The 18,115-nt window shown below is 52.5% G+C and overlaps 1 protein-coding gene across 5 annotated transcripts in view; it reads right to left on the bottom strand.

The window, feature by feature from the left end:
- LOC133355997 (protein MTSS 2-like) overlaps nt 1-18,115 on the bottom strand; it is an 87,443-nt gene that overhangs the window by 13,098 nt on the left and 56,230 nt on the right. For 3 of the 5 annotated variants that reach the window (XM_061573467.1, XM_061573468.1, XM_061573465.1), the window contains exons 5-10: nt 17,367-17,458; nt 16,593-16,667; nt 5,085-5,242; nt 2,895-3,002; nt 2,178-2,275; nt 111-333 (exon numbers count right to left, since the gene is read on the bottom strand). In XM_061573467.1, the coding sequence (XP_061429451.1) occupies nt 111-333; nt 2,178-2,275; nt 2,895-3,002; nt 5,085-5,242; nt 16,593-16,667; nt 17,367-17,458 (754 nt within the window). The remainder of the gene's footprint in view (nt 1-110; nt 334-2,177; nt 2,276-2,894; nt 3,003-5,084; nt 5,243-16,592; nt 16,668-17,366; nt 17,459-18,115) is intronic. The other 2 variants (XM_061573470.1, XM_061573466.1) reach the window with 1 other exon arrangement.

The raw sequence follows: 18,115 nt of genomic DNA, 5'->3' as shown, positions 1-18,115 counted from the left end.
CTCGAGTCTTTCTTTCGTTCCCGTTGTCCCACCCGTTAACCGCACGCACCACCTGAAGCGCACGGCAGAGCCTGCGGTGGCGCCACGTAGCATCGGGCCCCCGGGCTGACCTGGCTGACCTGGCTGATGGCGTCAGGGGGCAGCGGAGAGGGCGGCTTGGAGTAGGCCACGTCCTGGGACATGAAGCCGGAGTCGTGCGAGGAGATGCTGGAGAGGCGCGTGGAGGGCAGCGCGGGGGTGTGCGCGTGCAGGCCATGGTAGCGGTAGTGCGACACCGCCGAGTAAGGATGCGAGCCGCTAGACTGCGAGTCGCTGCTGTGGATGCTGTTCGAGCTGCGGGGAGAGACGCGTGGAGGGGGGGGGCGGGGGTGTGCTCGATGATCACAAAGTTTGTACGTATGTTGAACTTCTTCTTCCGCACCGTACGTAGCCAGCCGTGCTCGTCGGAGGTGCGGGGGAAGGACAGCACGTGGCAAGGCATCGACACGCTGGCCAAGTACGATTCCTCTGCCTCGTGTGATACAATCGATCGATGCACACATCTGGGTTGGGGCAGCGAGCCCAGTTTCCGCTCCTCCCTCCGCCCCCCCGCTGGGCCCTGACGCGTTGAACTCGGTGACCGAGACTTTGATGGGCTCGCGTTGAGTTGTGATTATAAAAAAATTAAATTGAAACTATCTGCAGCTCGCTCAGAGCCGTCGATGCGTTGCCAGCGGCGGTGCACGACCACGAGCAACGGAAACATATAAAATAGGCGGCGTTTTTGGCGATGGCACCTTCTTCATAGCACATACCAATCCAAATGGGTTTTTTTTGTCCGCGCTGTGAAGACCGGTTGTCTGCCAGAAACGTCGCCTATTTTATACTTCTCCTCGTCAGGCCAGAGCCTTATTGGCACCTCCCATTAGCACGGTTGGCTACGTACGGTGCAGAAAAAAGATCAACGTACATACGTGCGTACATTGGCGACCGGGTTTAGTCTTTTTTTTTTTAAGAAATTACCGTTTGGCGGATGGCGTCCCGGGACTGCTGCACTTGCCCATGGCCGGGTTACCACTCGGGTGGTCCACACGCCACTTTAATCTCCCTTAAGCCATTTTCACGGCGAAAAAAGTAAAGCAGATGAGCCAGGGCAGAGGGTTGACTCCACGGCGGCTGCTTTACCGTGCAAATCTATCGGAGCAGGAGCTCGCCAAGATGCTTTTCTTTGCCGCTGCAACACTACGAGTGCGCCGACAACTAGGGATATTAAAAACCTATCTTTTAATCTCATGCAGTTACTATTTTCCTTCTCGAATAAATTAACGACTGATGATTTGATAAAAAAAACAAATCTACAGCAGCGCTTGAGTCGCAGTTTACTCTCGAACAAATATTGCGATAGAATGTGAATCAGGGGATCCATCACAGAAGCACCGAGATTCACAATCTCACTTTTTTTTGTCTTTATCCACAGCTTTATTCTGACCGTGCTATTTGGCATCGTGTCATTAGATGAAGAATCAATTTTGTACCCTTTGCAGAGCAGTGCAACCCTCTCGGTCACCCTTACGAATGAGAATCATTGTAAGATGGAAAGTAACCTAGGTAGGTGGAGCATTTAAAAGGCTAACCATTAATAACCCCACGCGAGAATTAATTGCCACATGACTGGGTCCAGTGTTTGTGCTTGTGGCCAACTTATTTGAAAAAATAAAAACCCACCCTAAACCGACCCTTCCCGCGATGCTAGAGTTGCTGCATTGAAAGTCGTTGACCCTTTGCAATAAACAAAGATCCCCCCCCGTGTAGCCTCAACAGACTTTTGGGGCAAGCGCCGTTAGCGAGCACCTTTGTAGGCCGTCACGATACACGAGGGGGTGGGTGGCCAGCACCACGCCCGGCCGCCTTTGCCTCCCGAGTGGCGACCTTCACACACCGCACCACGTGCTCGTTTGAGGCCGAGTCGACCTAGGGGAGAGACCCCCAGGGACCGGCTCGCACGTTGGCCCGCGATTACAAATCGATCTCGGGGTCGGGTTCTCGGTGCGCGGCGCGCCAAACTGCTGCACTGCTGCTGCCTCCCAGCGTGGGGTGTCGAGCAGGTGCCACAGAGAGCCTGGCTCCCGCGGGAGAAGGCAGTACACAGCTAGCTAAAGAACAAAACACGCAGTCAAGCACCACGCCGCGCGTGTCACCTGCACATGCTGGACTTCCGGGAGCCGGAGCTGCTGGGGGACGACGGTGGCGTCTGGTAGCTCCAGCTGTAGTCGGAGCCCTTCAGGTCCAAAATCACCTGCGCCGTCCCGCAGGGAACAATTTGGAAGTGCGATTACAAGAAGGAAATCGATTATTGTCGTCGTCGCCGCGCGGAGACGGCTGTGCACGTGGCTGGCCGTCGTGCAGCGCCGGGGGGTGGAGGCAGCGGCGAGGGTTGGCGGATCATCGCACGGATGATGATGATGATGATGTGTTAAACCCCGTTCACGTGGGCATCGTCGAGGGGGTGCTCCTAGCCTGCTTTTGTAAGAGAAGGCGGTACGGCAAATGTGTACTCCGCCTGTTCCATCTGTATGGGATAGAGCGTTGCCCCCTCGCACACACGTGGTTTTCCTCCAGGTGTTGACAGTATTCCCCCGTTATCCACGAGGGATCAGCTCTCCGCGGTGCTCGTGAAGAGCAAATTTCGCGGATAATGATATTGGCTTAGGGAGACAGGGGGGAGTGGATGGGGGGGGAGGGGGAGTGGATGGGGGGAAAATGGATGGGGGGGAGTGGATGGGGGGGGGAGTGGATGGGGGGGGGATGAGGGGAGGGAGTGGATGGGGATGTGAGTGGATGGGGGTGGGGAGTGGATTGGGGGTGGGGGGGAGTGGATGGGGGGGGTAATGGGCACAGCCTTCCGTGCCACGTGCCTGTTCGCTGGCAGGGGGCAGGCGGTGTGGGTCCACGGTGAGCTTGGCCAGGTCGTCCACGATGGTCTGCAGGTGCGTGATCTCCTCCAGCATGGCCAGCTCCTCGTCCTGCACGCGCAGGCGAAACGCGGGGCGCGTTCATCGCCGGCGGTGGTAGCAGCACCCCCACTGCTCAAACTCAACTGGCATTTTTTTTTCCTTTTATTTATTAAAAAAAACATTTCTTTTAATTTAGTTTTTCTTTCTATCTACGTGACTTTACCGAAAGAACCAAGAGTATGGCATTTTACAGTTTTTTTTTTTTACTCTGATTTAGATTTGCTTCGTTGCTGCTGTTGTTGGAGTGTTAACTCCCTCGCCTGGTATGCAGGAGATCGTGGGTTCCATCCCGAACCTGACGCCTGCTGCTGTGTATTTGGAGTTTGTGTGCCTCTCTTGCCGCGTGGATTTTTCTCCGGGTCCTCCGGTTTTTCCCCTCCACATTTTAGATTCAACATCACGCGTTTACATTTCCACGTGATAAGCCACTTTCGTTGATGTATCATTTGTGACAGCCAGGTCGCTTCTGAAAGAAGAGCTAAATAGATCAGTGGGGCCTTACCTGGTAAAATAAAAAAAAAATTAAGTTAGTTAATTGAGACTCATTCTGCTCTCTTGAGCACTCACACGCCCGGTGGGACAAAATGAGCGTGAACCTGTTTGTGCCGTTTGTTACCACCCATATCTCACAAGGTGATGGTGTTTATAAAACATGCGTATTGGGCCTGAGCTAACATCTCTTGTTATGGTGATTACAGAGCAGCTTACTTTACTGTTGTTGTTCAACGTTTAGGAACGGTGGTGAATACTTGGGGCCGAGGATAATTGCACTGCCGTGCGCCGGTGACAACAAAAAATAAAATGTCAATATTTAAATTGTGGGACGGTTGCCGTGGCGATGGACAAAGCACCTTTTGCCTCTGTATCCGCGATTCAGGAAGAAGGGAGGAGTGTTACGCCAAAACCATGATTGGAGACCAATTGCAGAATTGCGATTCGCGATACCACAATTCATAGCCAATGGCCCAGAGCAGAAATTGGCATCACACCTAAGGTAGAAAAGACTCCATTCGCAACGATTTCTTTACACGGCCAAAGCAAGTTAATTACTTGACAACGCCACTAATTTCATGTGGCTATCGCACAATTAAACTGTTACCGGCCACGTAAAAAAAACGAGCGGTCACCGACGAGTGAAATATCTCGTCCGGGCTCGTGGACTATTGTGACTAATCTGAAAGCCGAGATGAGCGTTATATCCTTCACAGCCAACCCCCAAAACCTTCCCACTGGAGTGAGGGCTGAGTCCACAATTCAAACGGATTTACCCATGCATCAATCTTCGCAATGGCTTAGCGGATAATGCGGCGCGCGCGTCTGGGATCCAGCTTAACGCGAAGGGGAGAAATAAAAAAAAAAATCGAGCCGTCGTGCAATGGAAATGTGCAGCTCAGCGACCGATGCTTCCACCCCCCTTAGTGGCCGCGCCGTGAGTAGCGCAGGTAGTGCAGGCAGCAGTGGTGGCGCTAGCGCAGGCTTCGTCGCAGGCAACGACGAAGGCAGAAGAACGCAACCCCCTCCTGCAGCTGTGCGCTTTTAAATCTAAATTGAAAACTCACTTCTTATGAATGGATACAATTTCCACACGATGATGATGAGCCACTTTGTTCGTGGCCAGGTCGCTTCTGAAAAAGAGCTGTGGAGCTCAGTTGGCCTTACTTGCCACAATAAATAGTTGTAGCATTTGCGTTTTCCATTTCGCCCGCCGGACAAAGTTACGACTGAAATTGACTTAACCAACACAAAATGTATAAACGCAGTAAAAAAAAAATTTCATCGTTTTGTAAGTAAACGATAAGACATTCCTGCGACGGAATGGATCCAAGGCAGACAGCCTCCTCCGCCTGCCGAGAGCGCCAGTCCACCGCCCTCCTAACCACGCCGTGCTCCACACGGTCCCAACATTGCCACCCCCTAAATTAAAACCCCTTCCTCGGCGATGAATCCCGCCGCCAATTTTCGGTGACGAAGTCGGTACGCGGGTATGCCGCGCTGCGCTTCGAACTTCTTTCGCGCCGCACGTAGCCCAACCGCGCCGACCGGGTGACGCGGCTTTTACACCGGCACCGCCTCCCATCACCGGGGACGTACCACGACGGGCCGCAGCATGCACGCGAAGGAGCAGAATCGCGTGCGCTCCTCGATGAGGGCCCGGCGCACCGCCTGCTTCTCCGTCTCCTCCAGCAGCAGGTACATGTCCGTCACGTCCTGCAGGGCGTGCTCCAGCTGCGGCTGGATCTCGCCCTTGCCTGCGGCACGGGGGGGAACGAACGGCAGAGGACTTGCAACGCTTGCCCCCCCGAAGCTCCGCGATTGTTCACCCGGGGCATGGGGGGGGGAGCTCAGCCCCCGAAAATCTGGGACTCCCTGCATGCCTGCCTGCCTGCCATCGGACATCCGGAACGTGCTGAGCGTGTCAATTCCATGGTCTGTGCAAGGCGCACCGATTCAGACTTGACTTCCCATAAAATCAAACATTTAAAAAAAAAGTCTCTTTATTTTTTCATGTATTTTATTCATTATTTTTCTACTCACCTTTCTCACGCGGTTCATTGCGCACGGTTGCACTTTATTTTACGTGCAATTGCAATTTACTTTGCTCAGTCGGTGTAAGCCGCTGAGGTCATGACGGGTGTCTTCTCACATTCCTGTTGCTTTATGCGCCACCCCCCGTATCCTTCCCGTCTAGTGCACTGGTGCTGACTTTATCGAGGGCAATATTGGCACGTGAAGTCAAAATTTATTGATTGATCGAGGGCACGCACGGTCACAAACACCGTCGCACTGAAGCAGTGACGGCGACACCACCAGCACGGTGACAGCATGGTGACGGCACGGTGACGCCGATACTGCAGGCGTGGTGATGGCACGGTGACGGCGACACCGCCAGCACGGTGACAGCACGGTGACGACATGGTGACGGCACGGTGCCGCCGATACTGCCGGCACGGTGACGGCACACAAATGTGTGACAGCCGACGTTTAAAAAGAAAACATATTTTCAATTTAAAAAATTCACCTGGGAAAATATCCCTCGGGACGAAGAATCTCATTTCCAGGGCGTTGATTGTCACATGCGCACACACAAAGACTAAGATCCCCCCCGTATAGCCTTAACAGACTGGTGGGGCAAGTGCTGTTAGTGAGCAGCGCCTATGAAGGCCAGCACGGCACACGAGGGGGTGGGTGGCCAAGACCACGCCCGGCCGCCTTTGTCTCCCCAGTGGTGATGTCTACACATCGCACGAGGTACTCATTTGAGGCTGAGTCGACCTAGGAGAGACCCAGAACCGTTTCAAATAATTGTCACTGGTGTCGGCCGGGTTCGTAGCACAGCGCGCGAAGCGCTACACTACCGCTCCCCACGCACGCACGCACGCATATCAAAACGCGTAATACGAGCGACGAGCTACCGTTACGTTCGGGGTAACGAAGCACAACAAAACCGCAAGCGAAAGACAACAAAAAATGAGACGGTGGTCAAAAAACAAGAAAAACATGGCGAATGGATTCATTCTCAAATCGATCCGCACGCCTGAATCGTGACAAGCCATCGCGCGTGCCCTGCCACTTGTTCTTGCGTCAAAAGCCCCTCTCCAAGGGCCCCAGGACTGTGCCGCGTAGAAGGGTTCCGAGCGGAGCACAAAAGAGGCCCCCGCGGGATCTAATTCCTGGCCATTGTCACCGCTGGAACCTGGGGCGTGTCTGATCCTAGCCAGAGTGCGCGCTCGCTTTATTCAGCCTAAAGCCATGCGGTATGGTCACTTGGGGGGGGGAGGGAAAGAAACACAAAGGTATGGCTGACCACATCATACTTTGCTTATAATAATTGTCATGGGGGAGTGGGTGGGCTGTTGATTGGCCATACTTCCCCACGCTGGTCGATGGGTTCGTGAAGAACAGAGCTCGCCGGAACCCCCCCCAACCCCCGACTGCCCCAAGCACGGTTCAGATATCACCCGCCACGTTCGGTAGCCTTGGCCGGGAATCCAACTCGCGCGAACCGGCTGGGAAGCGCAGTTGCAGACAACTGCTGCATGCGACAGTGCTCCCGCTCCCCAATGCGGTTTGCTTGAATGCTCTTGCAAAATAATGCGTAACTGTACTCGCTGTTACTTTGACGCGTAAATTAACCTTGCCACAAGTCGTGAATAGCAAAGAAAGAGCACAATGTGCTCATTGTGTAACTAACACAAGCTTCCATTCACGAATCGCGCGCGCGCACACACACACGTACACGCGCGCACAAAGACAAAGATCCCCCGGATAGCCTTAACGGACTGTTGGGGCAAGTGCTGTTTGCGAGCACCTATGAAGGCCGGCACGGCACACGAGGTTGTGGGTGGCCAACACCACGCCCGGCCGCCTTTGTCTCTCCCGTGGTGATGATTTTACACACCGCACCAGGTATTCATTTGAGGTTGAGTCAACCTAAGGGAGGTCAAGGACCGGTTCAGACAATCATCACTCGGGTGAGTGGGAATCGAACCCGGGTCGCCAGATTCGTAGCGCAGCACGCTGACCGCTACACTACCGCTCCCCACATACGCGCACACACACACATGCACGCACACATGCACACACACACGCGCCTTGCATTTGTGCTTCAACATCATCGCAGCCAATTGACGGTACGACGCGTTTTCTTTGGAATTTCCACGCGGAGGGAATCAAAAGCTTTCGTAATATTGTACGAAACACGTAAAATAGGGCGGAATTACCATTTCTATAAAAAGAGCTCGAGTGTTCGGGAAAACTGCAAAGTGGTTTGTTAGTCGGAAGCGAATGGCATCCGAGGCCATGCGGTGCCTCAAGCTACAGCTTGCTTCGCGACATCATGGTCTACAAATCCCTTCGTGGTCTCGCCCCACCATACCTTGCCACGCTTGTCGACTTCCACGCGTCGCCTTCTCGCTCTCTACGTTCTCAATATTCGCTGTCTCTCTCTCTCTGTTCCTCCTTTTCCGTAGCTCAGAGGTCGTAAACGGGTTTTGATTCCTTACCCGTACCCGTACCCGGCCGCACCAGGGTCGCAAATGGGCACCCGTACCCGTACCCTACCCGATACCCGGCTACCCGTACCCAGCCGGGTACGGGTAGTAGGGTACGGGTATCGGGTCCGCGATTGCGACCTCTGGGATGAAGCCATGTTGCAGGCACGGGTGGGTTGATTCTAGGAACTTGAATTGTGAGAAGAGACAAGACGTTGGGAAATGAGTGACAAACGGTGACTCACCAGTGACTCACGGCCTACCCGTACCCGGCCGCACCAGGGTCGCAAACGGGTACCCGTACCCGGCCGGCGGGTATCGGGTAGGGTACGGGTATCGGGTACCCGGTTGCGACCTCTGCCGTAGCTCTGTTTCTCTCTTCTTGCCCCCCCCCTGGAATAAACTTCCCCTTCCACATTAAGCAGCCACCTTTGCTCACTGGTTACCACTCCGCACTCAAAACTTTCTAGCTCACCCCACGACTCCCCTCATAACCGGCACCACTGCTACTTTTCCCTCTTCCTATTCTCATTATGTGGCGATCACTCATTAAGCCCGTCCATTCAATCCAATCATCATAATTCACTGTCATGAATTTTGCTTTCACCAAATTCACGCAACATCACAGATTCTCTCCGCCATTGCTTCCTCTCATCTATTTTATCCACCCCATCGACCACAATTACATTCATACGTTGTACCGTCCGCTAATTCTGTGTGAAGCGCCTCGCGTGTGGCGCTATATAAATTATTTCAAGGTAAGATGGAGCAGCAGATGCAAGCGCATTTTCGCACTCCGCAAAAATGAACCCCCGAAGGGCCCCAAGCAGTTAAATTTCCGGCACGGCCATCATCGGTGGCCAACGACGACTGAAGCTGTCCCAGGGCCCCCTTCTATCAACATCAACCCGCACTGACCCAGCGTGGTGAAGTATGGATAAACAACCGGCTGTGACCAAAGATGGCCAGGGGCAGCGGATTTATGACAACAACAAAAATGGCCGTAAAATTAATTCTGGTTTCTGTTTTTTTTTTGGTCACTTTCCCAGTAAACATTCCCAACGTTGCATGTTGCTTGCGCTCAGAACCCGTTGCAAGTCGGTGGGCCCCAGCGTCCCGCGTTTACTGCGAGGACACGCGTGACCGAGACGCGACTCTAAGAGCGTTAGGCATCACCGACGCTCCGTCGAGCCCCAAATAAAGATCGTGAAAAGTTGGGCCCCCCCCCCCCCATTCCCCCCAGCCCAGCGTAATTTACGTCGAAGTTCGTCCACTGCCCTTGTTAAGGCATTCCTGCTACGCCCGTGAAAGAAAGTTTACAGCACTTTCTAAAAAGGCACCAACTTGGCTCGACTGCCCCCGCCTCTCTCCCCCCCTCTCTCCCCTCCCTCTCTCCCCCCCCTCTCCCCCCCCCCCCTCTCTCCCCCCCGCCTCCCATTGCTTCCCAGTCGGCACTGTTGGTACAGCTTCCCACTGGGAGCAAACTTGATCTGAGGAAACAGCTCGGCGGTGGCGTAGCCGTGGGGGGCGGGCTCTGGCGGGTCTTGTGTGGAGGGTGGAGGGGAGGGAGGAGGTGGGGGGGGCAGGGGGTGGGGGGGGGCTGCCGCCTTGAAGAGGCTCCTCCACAGCAGCGACGACACCGATTAATCGTGGGGAACGGCACTCGCACCGCCGCTCCGTCCGTCCGAGTCTCGGCGCATTTTGTTCGTCGCCGTGCCGAGTCACCAATCGCGGCGGCGGCGGCGGGACGAGGCCGGCGGACTAACTGTCGTTAGTTGGCGGCAGGGGGTTGGCGGCGCGCAGTGGTGACACTTGTGCCCCGCAGCACGACTCCAGTAGACGCGGAAACGTCGGGCCGAATTGTTCCAACCTCGTGCCGACGGGGCAACAATCGCACGTTTAATGGGAGGTTTCTGGATTCGAACGCACACCTTGGTGCCTCTCAGCGTGTGGCTTTGTATGCTCTCCCACTGTTCTGGGTGGCTTTTTTCCGGGTTCTGGCAAAGCAACAAAAAAACCAACGTGCATTCTGAAACTGGTCTTGGGCCAAGCTTTCCAATTCTGAAGATTTACACCGCGACAACAACAACAACAACAGCAGCAGCGGCAACTTGTATGTACGCGTTTATGTTGAACTTCTTTCGCACCGTACGTAGCCAACCGTGCTAATCAAGGGTGGCACAGTCGGGTTTTTTACAATCGGGTTTTATTGTCTTTTTATATTAAACTCGATCATCTGAAATTGGGAGAAATCCGGTTTAATTGGTTCTAATTGCAGAACCGCACATCTCAACGATGGGCTTCATCCATTCCAAGCTAAGGAACTCACTGGCGCCCACGATTGTGGAGAAGCTCGTGTTCATCACGACCAACCTGCCCGCCGCATTCTACGACTACCCCGTGCCCGACGGCCCCCCCGAGTACGATAGCAGCACCGACGAGGAAGCAGCCTAAGCATATTAGAGTTTCGTATTCATTAAACCAGGTTTTAATTCCCCGAAATCGGGTTTAATTGTATTAAAGAAAAAACCCGATGCCTGCCGCTGGAAAAATCGGGTTTTTTTCCACCCACGGTGCTAATCAGAGGTGGGGGGGGGGACGGACAACAAACTTAAACGCACACAGAAAGCAGCGTTTGAAGAAGTGAGTTTCGCAATCTACATTGAAACATGCGTGGCTCCCATTGGCTTCCGAATATCGACGTCACTGCAGACACCTGGCAGGATCCTCCTGAGAAGAAAGCTGTCCTCAGCTTTCCTGGGTAACACGACTGTGATGAACAAGTGCTTCCCGAGGACAACTACCGGTGGCTTCGAGCGGATTGTCACTCGCTCAACGACCTCAGGAGGGATGGATGGGGCCGGGTCATCTGCCAAAGAGGATTTGTCCTCGCAAGTTAAGAAAATAAATGTTGCTTTCGTTGGCATTATGATTACGTCTATTTTTCTTGCGACCCGTTGTTCATGTTGTGTTCGCCAGGGAACCGACGCTTGTGTTGATGAAACCCAATTCAAGAGCTTCCTAGCTCACAGGGTGCTTCAAAATAAACCAATAACTCAAAGACGGATTATCACCGAAGCGCATCACGAAGCAGGTATCATTTCAAATAAAGTCTTGCGTCCGTTGCATATGCATCGAGAGTGCGTGCGAAAATCAATCGCGTATGAGTCATGCCAACCATACGCAGGCTATGCCACTCATAGTGCAGTTTTGGGAAATGACGTCGACAAGACTGCGTGAACGAGAAACGACGACAAATAACACAAATGAGGAATAACACGAATGAGCTGATAAATATAACACACACGAAACCTACTCTGCAATCGAATTGTAATTAATGCTTATCAAGTGTACATTTATTGCAGCAAAAATAATCTACACGCATGTTCCTAAATGCGGAGGGGGAAAACCGGAGGATCCGGAGAAAAAAAATACACGCGACCACGGAGAGAGAGAAACACGCAAACTCCAAATATACAGCAGCAGGCGTCAGGGTCGGGATCCAACCCACGACCTCCTGCACACCGGGCAAGTCAGTTAACATCTCATAGCCACCGTGGCGCCACCACCACAGCCACCACCGTGCCCTGGCTGAGAAGAACAGACGGTGTTCGTAGAGGCTTGTCCACAGCTCTCCCGGGGTAGACATACATTAACTCTGGGGTGACACGGGTCACCAGAGCGCTGCTGAACTGTGAACTACGCGCGCTGCCACTCACATCGCAATGCCCAAACGCTGTCAGTGTGGTTTACTGTTATGCGCGCAGATACGGTGACTGTAAAAGTCAATTTAAAAACATTTTAAATTCAATTTTCCTATTTCCTATAAGGAGCCCCCATAACCCGTCCCCCCTTCCACTGCACCCGGCCGAGGATGCATAAAAAAAAAAATCACGGCCGCAGACGGGCTTTGCTCATCCGAGGTGCGCAACAACAGGGGCTTCTTTTCGAACGCGTTTCGACGCATCGGTTAGCCCAGGGGTCGGCAACCTACGGCTCCGGAGCCGCATGCGGCTCTTTACGGGCTGCTTCTTGACGATATGTACGTATGTACAGTATGTACTCAGATGCATTGCGGCTCTTGAAATACTGAATTTTGTACCGAATTGGAAAGAAATGGCTCTTCTTGTTATTTTGATTGCCGACCCCTGGGTTAGACGAACGCTTTGCGGAAAAAAACTCGGCTAATACACGGCTCACCCGCTCGACGCCGTTAAACAGCCGCGGAGCAACGGGCTTCCAGGGCGGTGAAATGGGAACGCGCACGAGGACGTTGCGTTTCAGGCCCACGGTGGAGGAGACGTCCTATCAACGGACGGTAAACGTCACAAACTAGACGGGTACAAAACGACGAGGAGTTGAATTGCCACGACTAAATCTCAATCAGAGATGTTAACTACCTCGCCTGGTATGCAGGAGGTCGTGGGTTCGATCCCGACCGCTGATGATGCCTGCTGCTGCTGTATATTTGGAGTCTGCGTATCTCATCATCATCATCATCACGGTGGCTAGGAGATGTTGACTACCTCGCCTGGTATGCAGGAGGTCGTGGGTTCGATCCAGACCCTGATGACGCCTGTTGTATATTTGAAGTTTGCGTGTTCTCTCTCTCTCTTCCTGTTATTTTTCTCCGGGCCCTCCAGTTTTTCCCTCCCCGTTTAGAATGACCGTGCGTTCAGAGTATTCGCCTGCTGTAAATTCCCACGCGATACGCCACTTCGTTGAGCTATCATTGGGAGATGACCAGGTCGCTTCTGAAAAATAGCTGTAAAGCAGCTCAGTGGGCATTACCTGTTAAGAAATTGTAAAAGAGTTTTAGTTTAGGTTTAGCATCCCCCACACTCTGCATCTGTTCCATCTCCCCGCCGTCTCCTGTGAGAACAGATGCTGTCCAGTAGGGGGCACGGGGAGGGGGGTTCAGTGAGTGACAACAGCAACAACAACAACAAAAACCGATAGGAGTGCAAAAATAAAGAAAAGGTGCTACAGAGTCACTAAAAATGAAAACATAAATACGAAGCGCACACGAGCACAAATTGTCCATCGACTGCTGCCGATTTTACCAACGCCAAATAGCAAGCTTGGGGGCAAGGCAGCAAAACAACAACAACAGTCCCGGACCACACCAAGACAACAACGCAACAGTCGTCCCTCAATTCAATTGCACAGTTACCAGCCGCAAACAATCAGCATCCTTGTGGGTATTATGGTCGCACAAAATGCTCCTTCATTTGTTTTAAATCTGTGATTGAATAAAGTAATTTAATAGTAATAATGTAGAGTCATTTGTAAACCCACTGTTGGATGGAAGGGCTCCCCGTGCGATGTCCGTCATGGGCGTTGTTTGACCATACTTCACCACGCTGGTCAGCGCGATTGGTTAAGGAGGGGGTGGGTGGAGTGAGGGTGGTTCAGGCCAGGACCGGTTTCACATAGCAACTCGCCACTGATGTCAGCTGTGGCTAGGGAATTAAACTCCGGTCCCGCCGGGCTTTTGCGGCAAGTTGTGCAAATCGGCGCGCGCTGCCGCTCCACATGTTTGAGGTGACCTGAGGTAAAAATTTGAGCAACCGCGTTAAGAGGCTTACTCCGGCTCCCACTTCAGCAGTTTGCGAGCACAAACATCAAACATGTTTTGGCAGCTTAATTTTTTTTTTTAAGAAGGTAGTAACTTTAATCCCACGAATACTGCAGGTTATCAACCGCAGGCAGCTGGCAAAGTTCTGCGAACGTTTCTGGCCCAATGGGATCTCGTGTTTTTCCTCGCAGCTGGCCACTAGGGCTTTGCCTTTCCAGAACCAGCAGGTGTTAATAATCCCTACAGATGCTCGCCAACATCCCCAAGTCAGCCGGCAGCAGCAGCACCAGTGATAAAGAGCCGGTGTCCATTCACTGTCAGCGCACCAGCAAGGAAGCTCGAGGGGCTACAAAATTCGAAAAATGCTTAGCTGGTTGGCGCGAGGTCAGCAAAAAAACCTGGAATTTAAGGCCAAAAATAAAACCAACCCTTTAAAATCCCTTCTACGGATTCCGTTGCAGGGTGGGTTTCCCGTTCACCGCTGAATGTCGGAAAGCGCAAGCGGTTCAGCGTTTATATTAATTTAGAGAGGCGTAGTAGCGCCGTTGTTTTTTAAAGGCGTCCTACTCACCGCAGAGAACCGCAAAGAACCGCAGCGTAACGACCGCCGCAACTCTACGTCAGCCGGCGCCAAACTGTGCCACGCGCCCTCCCCGCGCGGCCGTGTTGTGAGCCTCGTCTCCGATAGATTAATTTGATTTTATTCTTACAATTCCATTCCGATGACGTACACGCGTGTGCACCTACACGCGTGTACGTCATGTCGTGGGAACGAAACCGGTATGGGAAAGGGTTAAACTCCACGGAATTTCACCTGCGTGGTAGAGGCAGCATTGGTGCATGGTCGGCAGGTGGCACTGACATTATCCAGCAACCCAATTTTCAGCGTCGGATAAGACGAGCTGTATTATGCATTAATTTCACACGGACAGTTGGGACAAATGTGAGGCCAGATTGGCTGGATAAATAAACGTATACAGAAAAAGTCCTTCGTGTACAATGATGATGAAGATTTCAAACAAGCCCGTGTCATCGTTTAACCAAGAATCGACCATCGTGTTGTCCATGTTTATAAAATCTAAATCGCACACTTAGAAATAACCAGCAAAAAAAGCCAAACTCGAGGCATCCCAAAGTAACCACGGTTAGGACTTTCCTGGGCCAATAAAATTACACAAAACAAAATATATCCAATCATACGGCGAGGGGGGAGGGGTCAATCCGCTCGTCCCTTTGGGGGATGGATAACATTTGCACCATTGAGGCAAACCAAAGTGGGGGTTCCTCAATTGGTATCCCGGTCCTCGCTTTAAAATCACACGGAATGTCCACTGCTGGCTTGACGTAAGTCCCCGCCCGACACTCGCGTGACGCGTGGGGACCTTTTGCAGCCGGATTATTTCACTTTCTATGCCGTTACGTGGCTCTTTCGAAATGATAACGCACGGCACGATCTCTCGTGGCCCAACATAAAATGGCTTCGTGTAGCCCCGGGGATAGATGTGTTCAGCGACGAACGACGCTCGCCACGCGGTGTTTTAACGCTCCGTAAAAAACCCCGCAAGAGGCCACTCTCCACCTTTGCTCCCAAAAATCCGCTGGCCCAACATCGGTGGCCGCTCTCTCAAGCGATGAGAGTCTATGGGTCTCTATGCGAGCCTATAGGTCTCTATGCGATCCTATGGGTCAGTATGTGAGTATATGGGTCTCTATGCGGATCTAAGGGTCTCTACGCGATCCTATGTGTCTCTATGCGAGCCTATGGGTGTGTATGCGATCCTATGGGTCAGTATGTGAGTATATGGGTCTCTATGCGGATCTAAGGGTCTCTACGCGATCCTATGGGTCTCTATGCGAGCCTATGGGTGTGTATGCGAGCCAATGGGTCAGTATGTGAGTATATGGGTCTCTATGCGAGCCTATGGGTCTCTATGCAAGTCTATGAGTCTCTATGCGAGCCTATAGGTCTCTATGCGAGCCTATGGGTCAGTATGTGAGTATATGGGTCTCTATGTGGATCTAAGGGTCTCTACGAGAGCCTATGGGTGTCTACGCGAGCCTATGGGTGTCTACGCGAGCCCGTGCGATGTTATGGGTTGGTGGCCACTCTTTTGAGCCCCTACGCCCCCCACACCCTCTGGAACTCCCTCCCCCACCCGCCCCCCAAGACAACCCCCCACCTGGAGCGTCTCCCTTTTCTGCTTTCAAGTCTTCTTAGAAAGCAACAGTCACTTTAAAGCGCTCCCCCTCCTCCCCCCCAGTGCCCCCGCTTTTTGTTTTCTCTCTCTCTCTCTCATTATCAAAGCTACCGAACCCACGGAGGAGAGTCCGGGGGAAACGCGGCCGAGGTGTGCGGCTGCAGGGCCACGGCAGCTGCAGGCGACTTCCTCTCCAGCTGCTCAACGCAACAGCCGAGGGAAGCGGCTGTGGTTCAGCCCAGGGGGACGAAACGGAAGTCGCGTGGTGGACCCAATAAAAACATATTACGGCATTTTTATTCAACATTCTTTTTAAATATATACACACCCGAAAAATGTATCCCGATACTGCTGCGGAGGCAGTGGTGCACAATAAACAAACAAAAAAATATATAAGGTTGACGTTTCTGGCAATGGGGCTGTCCATAAATGACATCACGCAATTTTGGACGATTTTTGACCCCCCCCCCCCTCGTCACACACCGTCACAAATGTCTGACCCCCCCCCCCCCCAGGTGCATGACGTCATATATGGACGGCCCCAATGGTACTGATTTATATCGTGCTACGTTAAGGCAGCGGTTTCTGGCGAATGTGTTGACTTTCAACATCCTCGATCGGTTTTCGACTCGTGCGGCCGGCTACGTACGGCGTGAAAGAAATTCACCGTGCGTGCGTACGTACGTACACCATTTCTTGCATTTGTTTGATCTGCAATGTGTGAGGCCTAGAACACAAACCACGAGCTCGCCCGCCTGCCTGCCAAGGGCGTTTAAGAATAACTACGGGAGCACGCGTGAGCGCACGGCGTCAACCGCTTACGACCGCTTACCTTTCTTCACTTTCTTTTGTAACTTCATGGTGTCGAGGGACTTCTTTTTAATTTCTTGTCTCACCCTCTTGAAATCTACCGCGGGGGGAGATACGAAATTAGTGAGAACGTTCAATCGGACCCGTTCGCCTCGCCACGCGACGCACAACGCTGCCGTTGATTCTGAGCGAGCGAGGATCAAGCCACAGCTAGGCCCACGGAGTGGCCAAATATTCAAACCGTGCCCCGCCAAGTAGAGAATTCAAGAGCATGTCCACGTACACGTGCACCCCGTGCTCTCTTTTAGCCCCGCCCCCCCCCCCTCCTGATACGTTCCATTCATTGGCTACCACATTCTGATAAGCTTCCCCCCCCCCTCTCCTCCCCCTTAACTTGTATTTAAGAGGTTGCATCTTGAATCCCTGCCTCACTTGATGCAGCAAATCTGGCTGTGACGGTCCCACCTGATGACGGAGACTTATGTTGCCTCAGAAACGTCGTGATTTTTTATTATTTTATTGTTATTAATTTAAAATTCATTTTTTTATCTACGTGACTTAACCGAAAAAACTAAGAGTATGAATCCTTGCAGTCACGAAAGCTTCAAATTTATAATTAGAGTTCAAGACACACTGTACACAGTTATTTCAAATATATACGTGCAAAATGTTTACATTTAAATCTCGCTCAGTCAACGCGTTCACGTTCGTTAAAATCGACAGCTCACACACACAGCACGCTGGTGATCAAACTCTGATCAATATAAACCGTCGATAATATCTCTCTCTCTGGCACCTTTCGCATGATCTTTGTCCAGCTGATTGGTGGACTTTTTCCAGTCCTCAAGTCGTTCTTGCAAGGGGTTGATCAGACTGTCGAGCAATGCCCTGAAGAGAGAAGGTGCACACGGCTGGGTTAATCGAGAGGTGCAGCTTTTAGCGTTGACCGGCAATCGTGAACTGGGCAGTGGGGATGGCTACGCAGCAACGAGGGTTGGTGGATCACCGCACACACACGTTGCAAAACTCCCTCCCCGTGGACGTCGAGGTGCCACAACCCTCAGCTCGCCGGGAAAAGGCGGTACGGCAAACGTGGGCTCCCACCTGTTCCGTCTCTACGGGATAGAGCGTTGCCCCCTCGCACGCGTCGCTCTTCTTCCGTTGCTTCCGTTTACTCCCACATTATACACTCATTCATCGGCCGAAGACATCTTCATACGAAGGGGGAGTGCAGAGCTTGGCTTGACCGTCTGCCTTTCCCATTCGTCCGTGGTCCCTCCTCGCGCCTCTGAGTCGTCCCTCTCTCCGAGAGCGAGCAAGCACCATGCGGCGGTGGCGACGCATCACGATTTGAAATTTTATTCAAACACGTCTGTGTCGAGCAGTCCGGATGGACAGGCTGCGCCCGCGGTTCATCACAGAATGTCAGTACACGAGTAACACAAATGCCTTTGCCTTCCACTCCAATAAAGAAAACAACTACGATTGTGTCAGTGACTGCTGATTAATCTACCTAAACGAACTGTGGTAGAGCATTATTATATA

Source organism: Lethenteron reissneri, chromosome 52 (assembly GCF_015708825.2).
Source record: "Lethenteron reissneri isolate LAM-NWPU_2019-01 chromosome 52, ASM1570882v1, whole genome shotgun sequence".
In the NCBI taxonomy this organism is placed as follows: domain Eukaryota; kingdom Metazoa; phylum Chordata; class Hyperoartia; order Petromyzontiformes; family Petromyzontidae; genus Lethenteron; species Lethenteron reissneri.
This window is presented reverse-complemented; position numbering and strand designations above follow the sequence as displayed.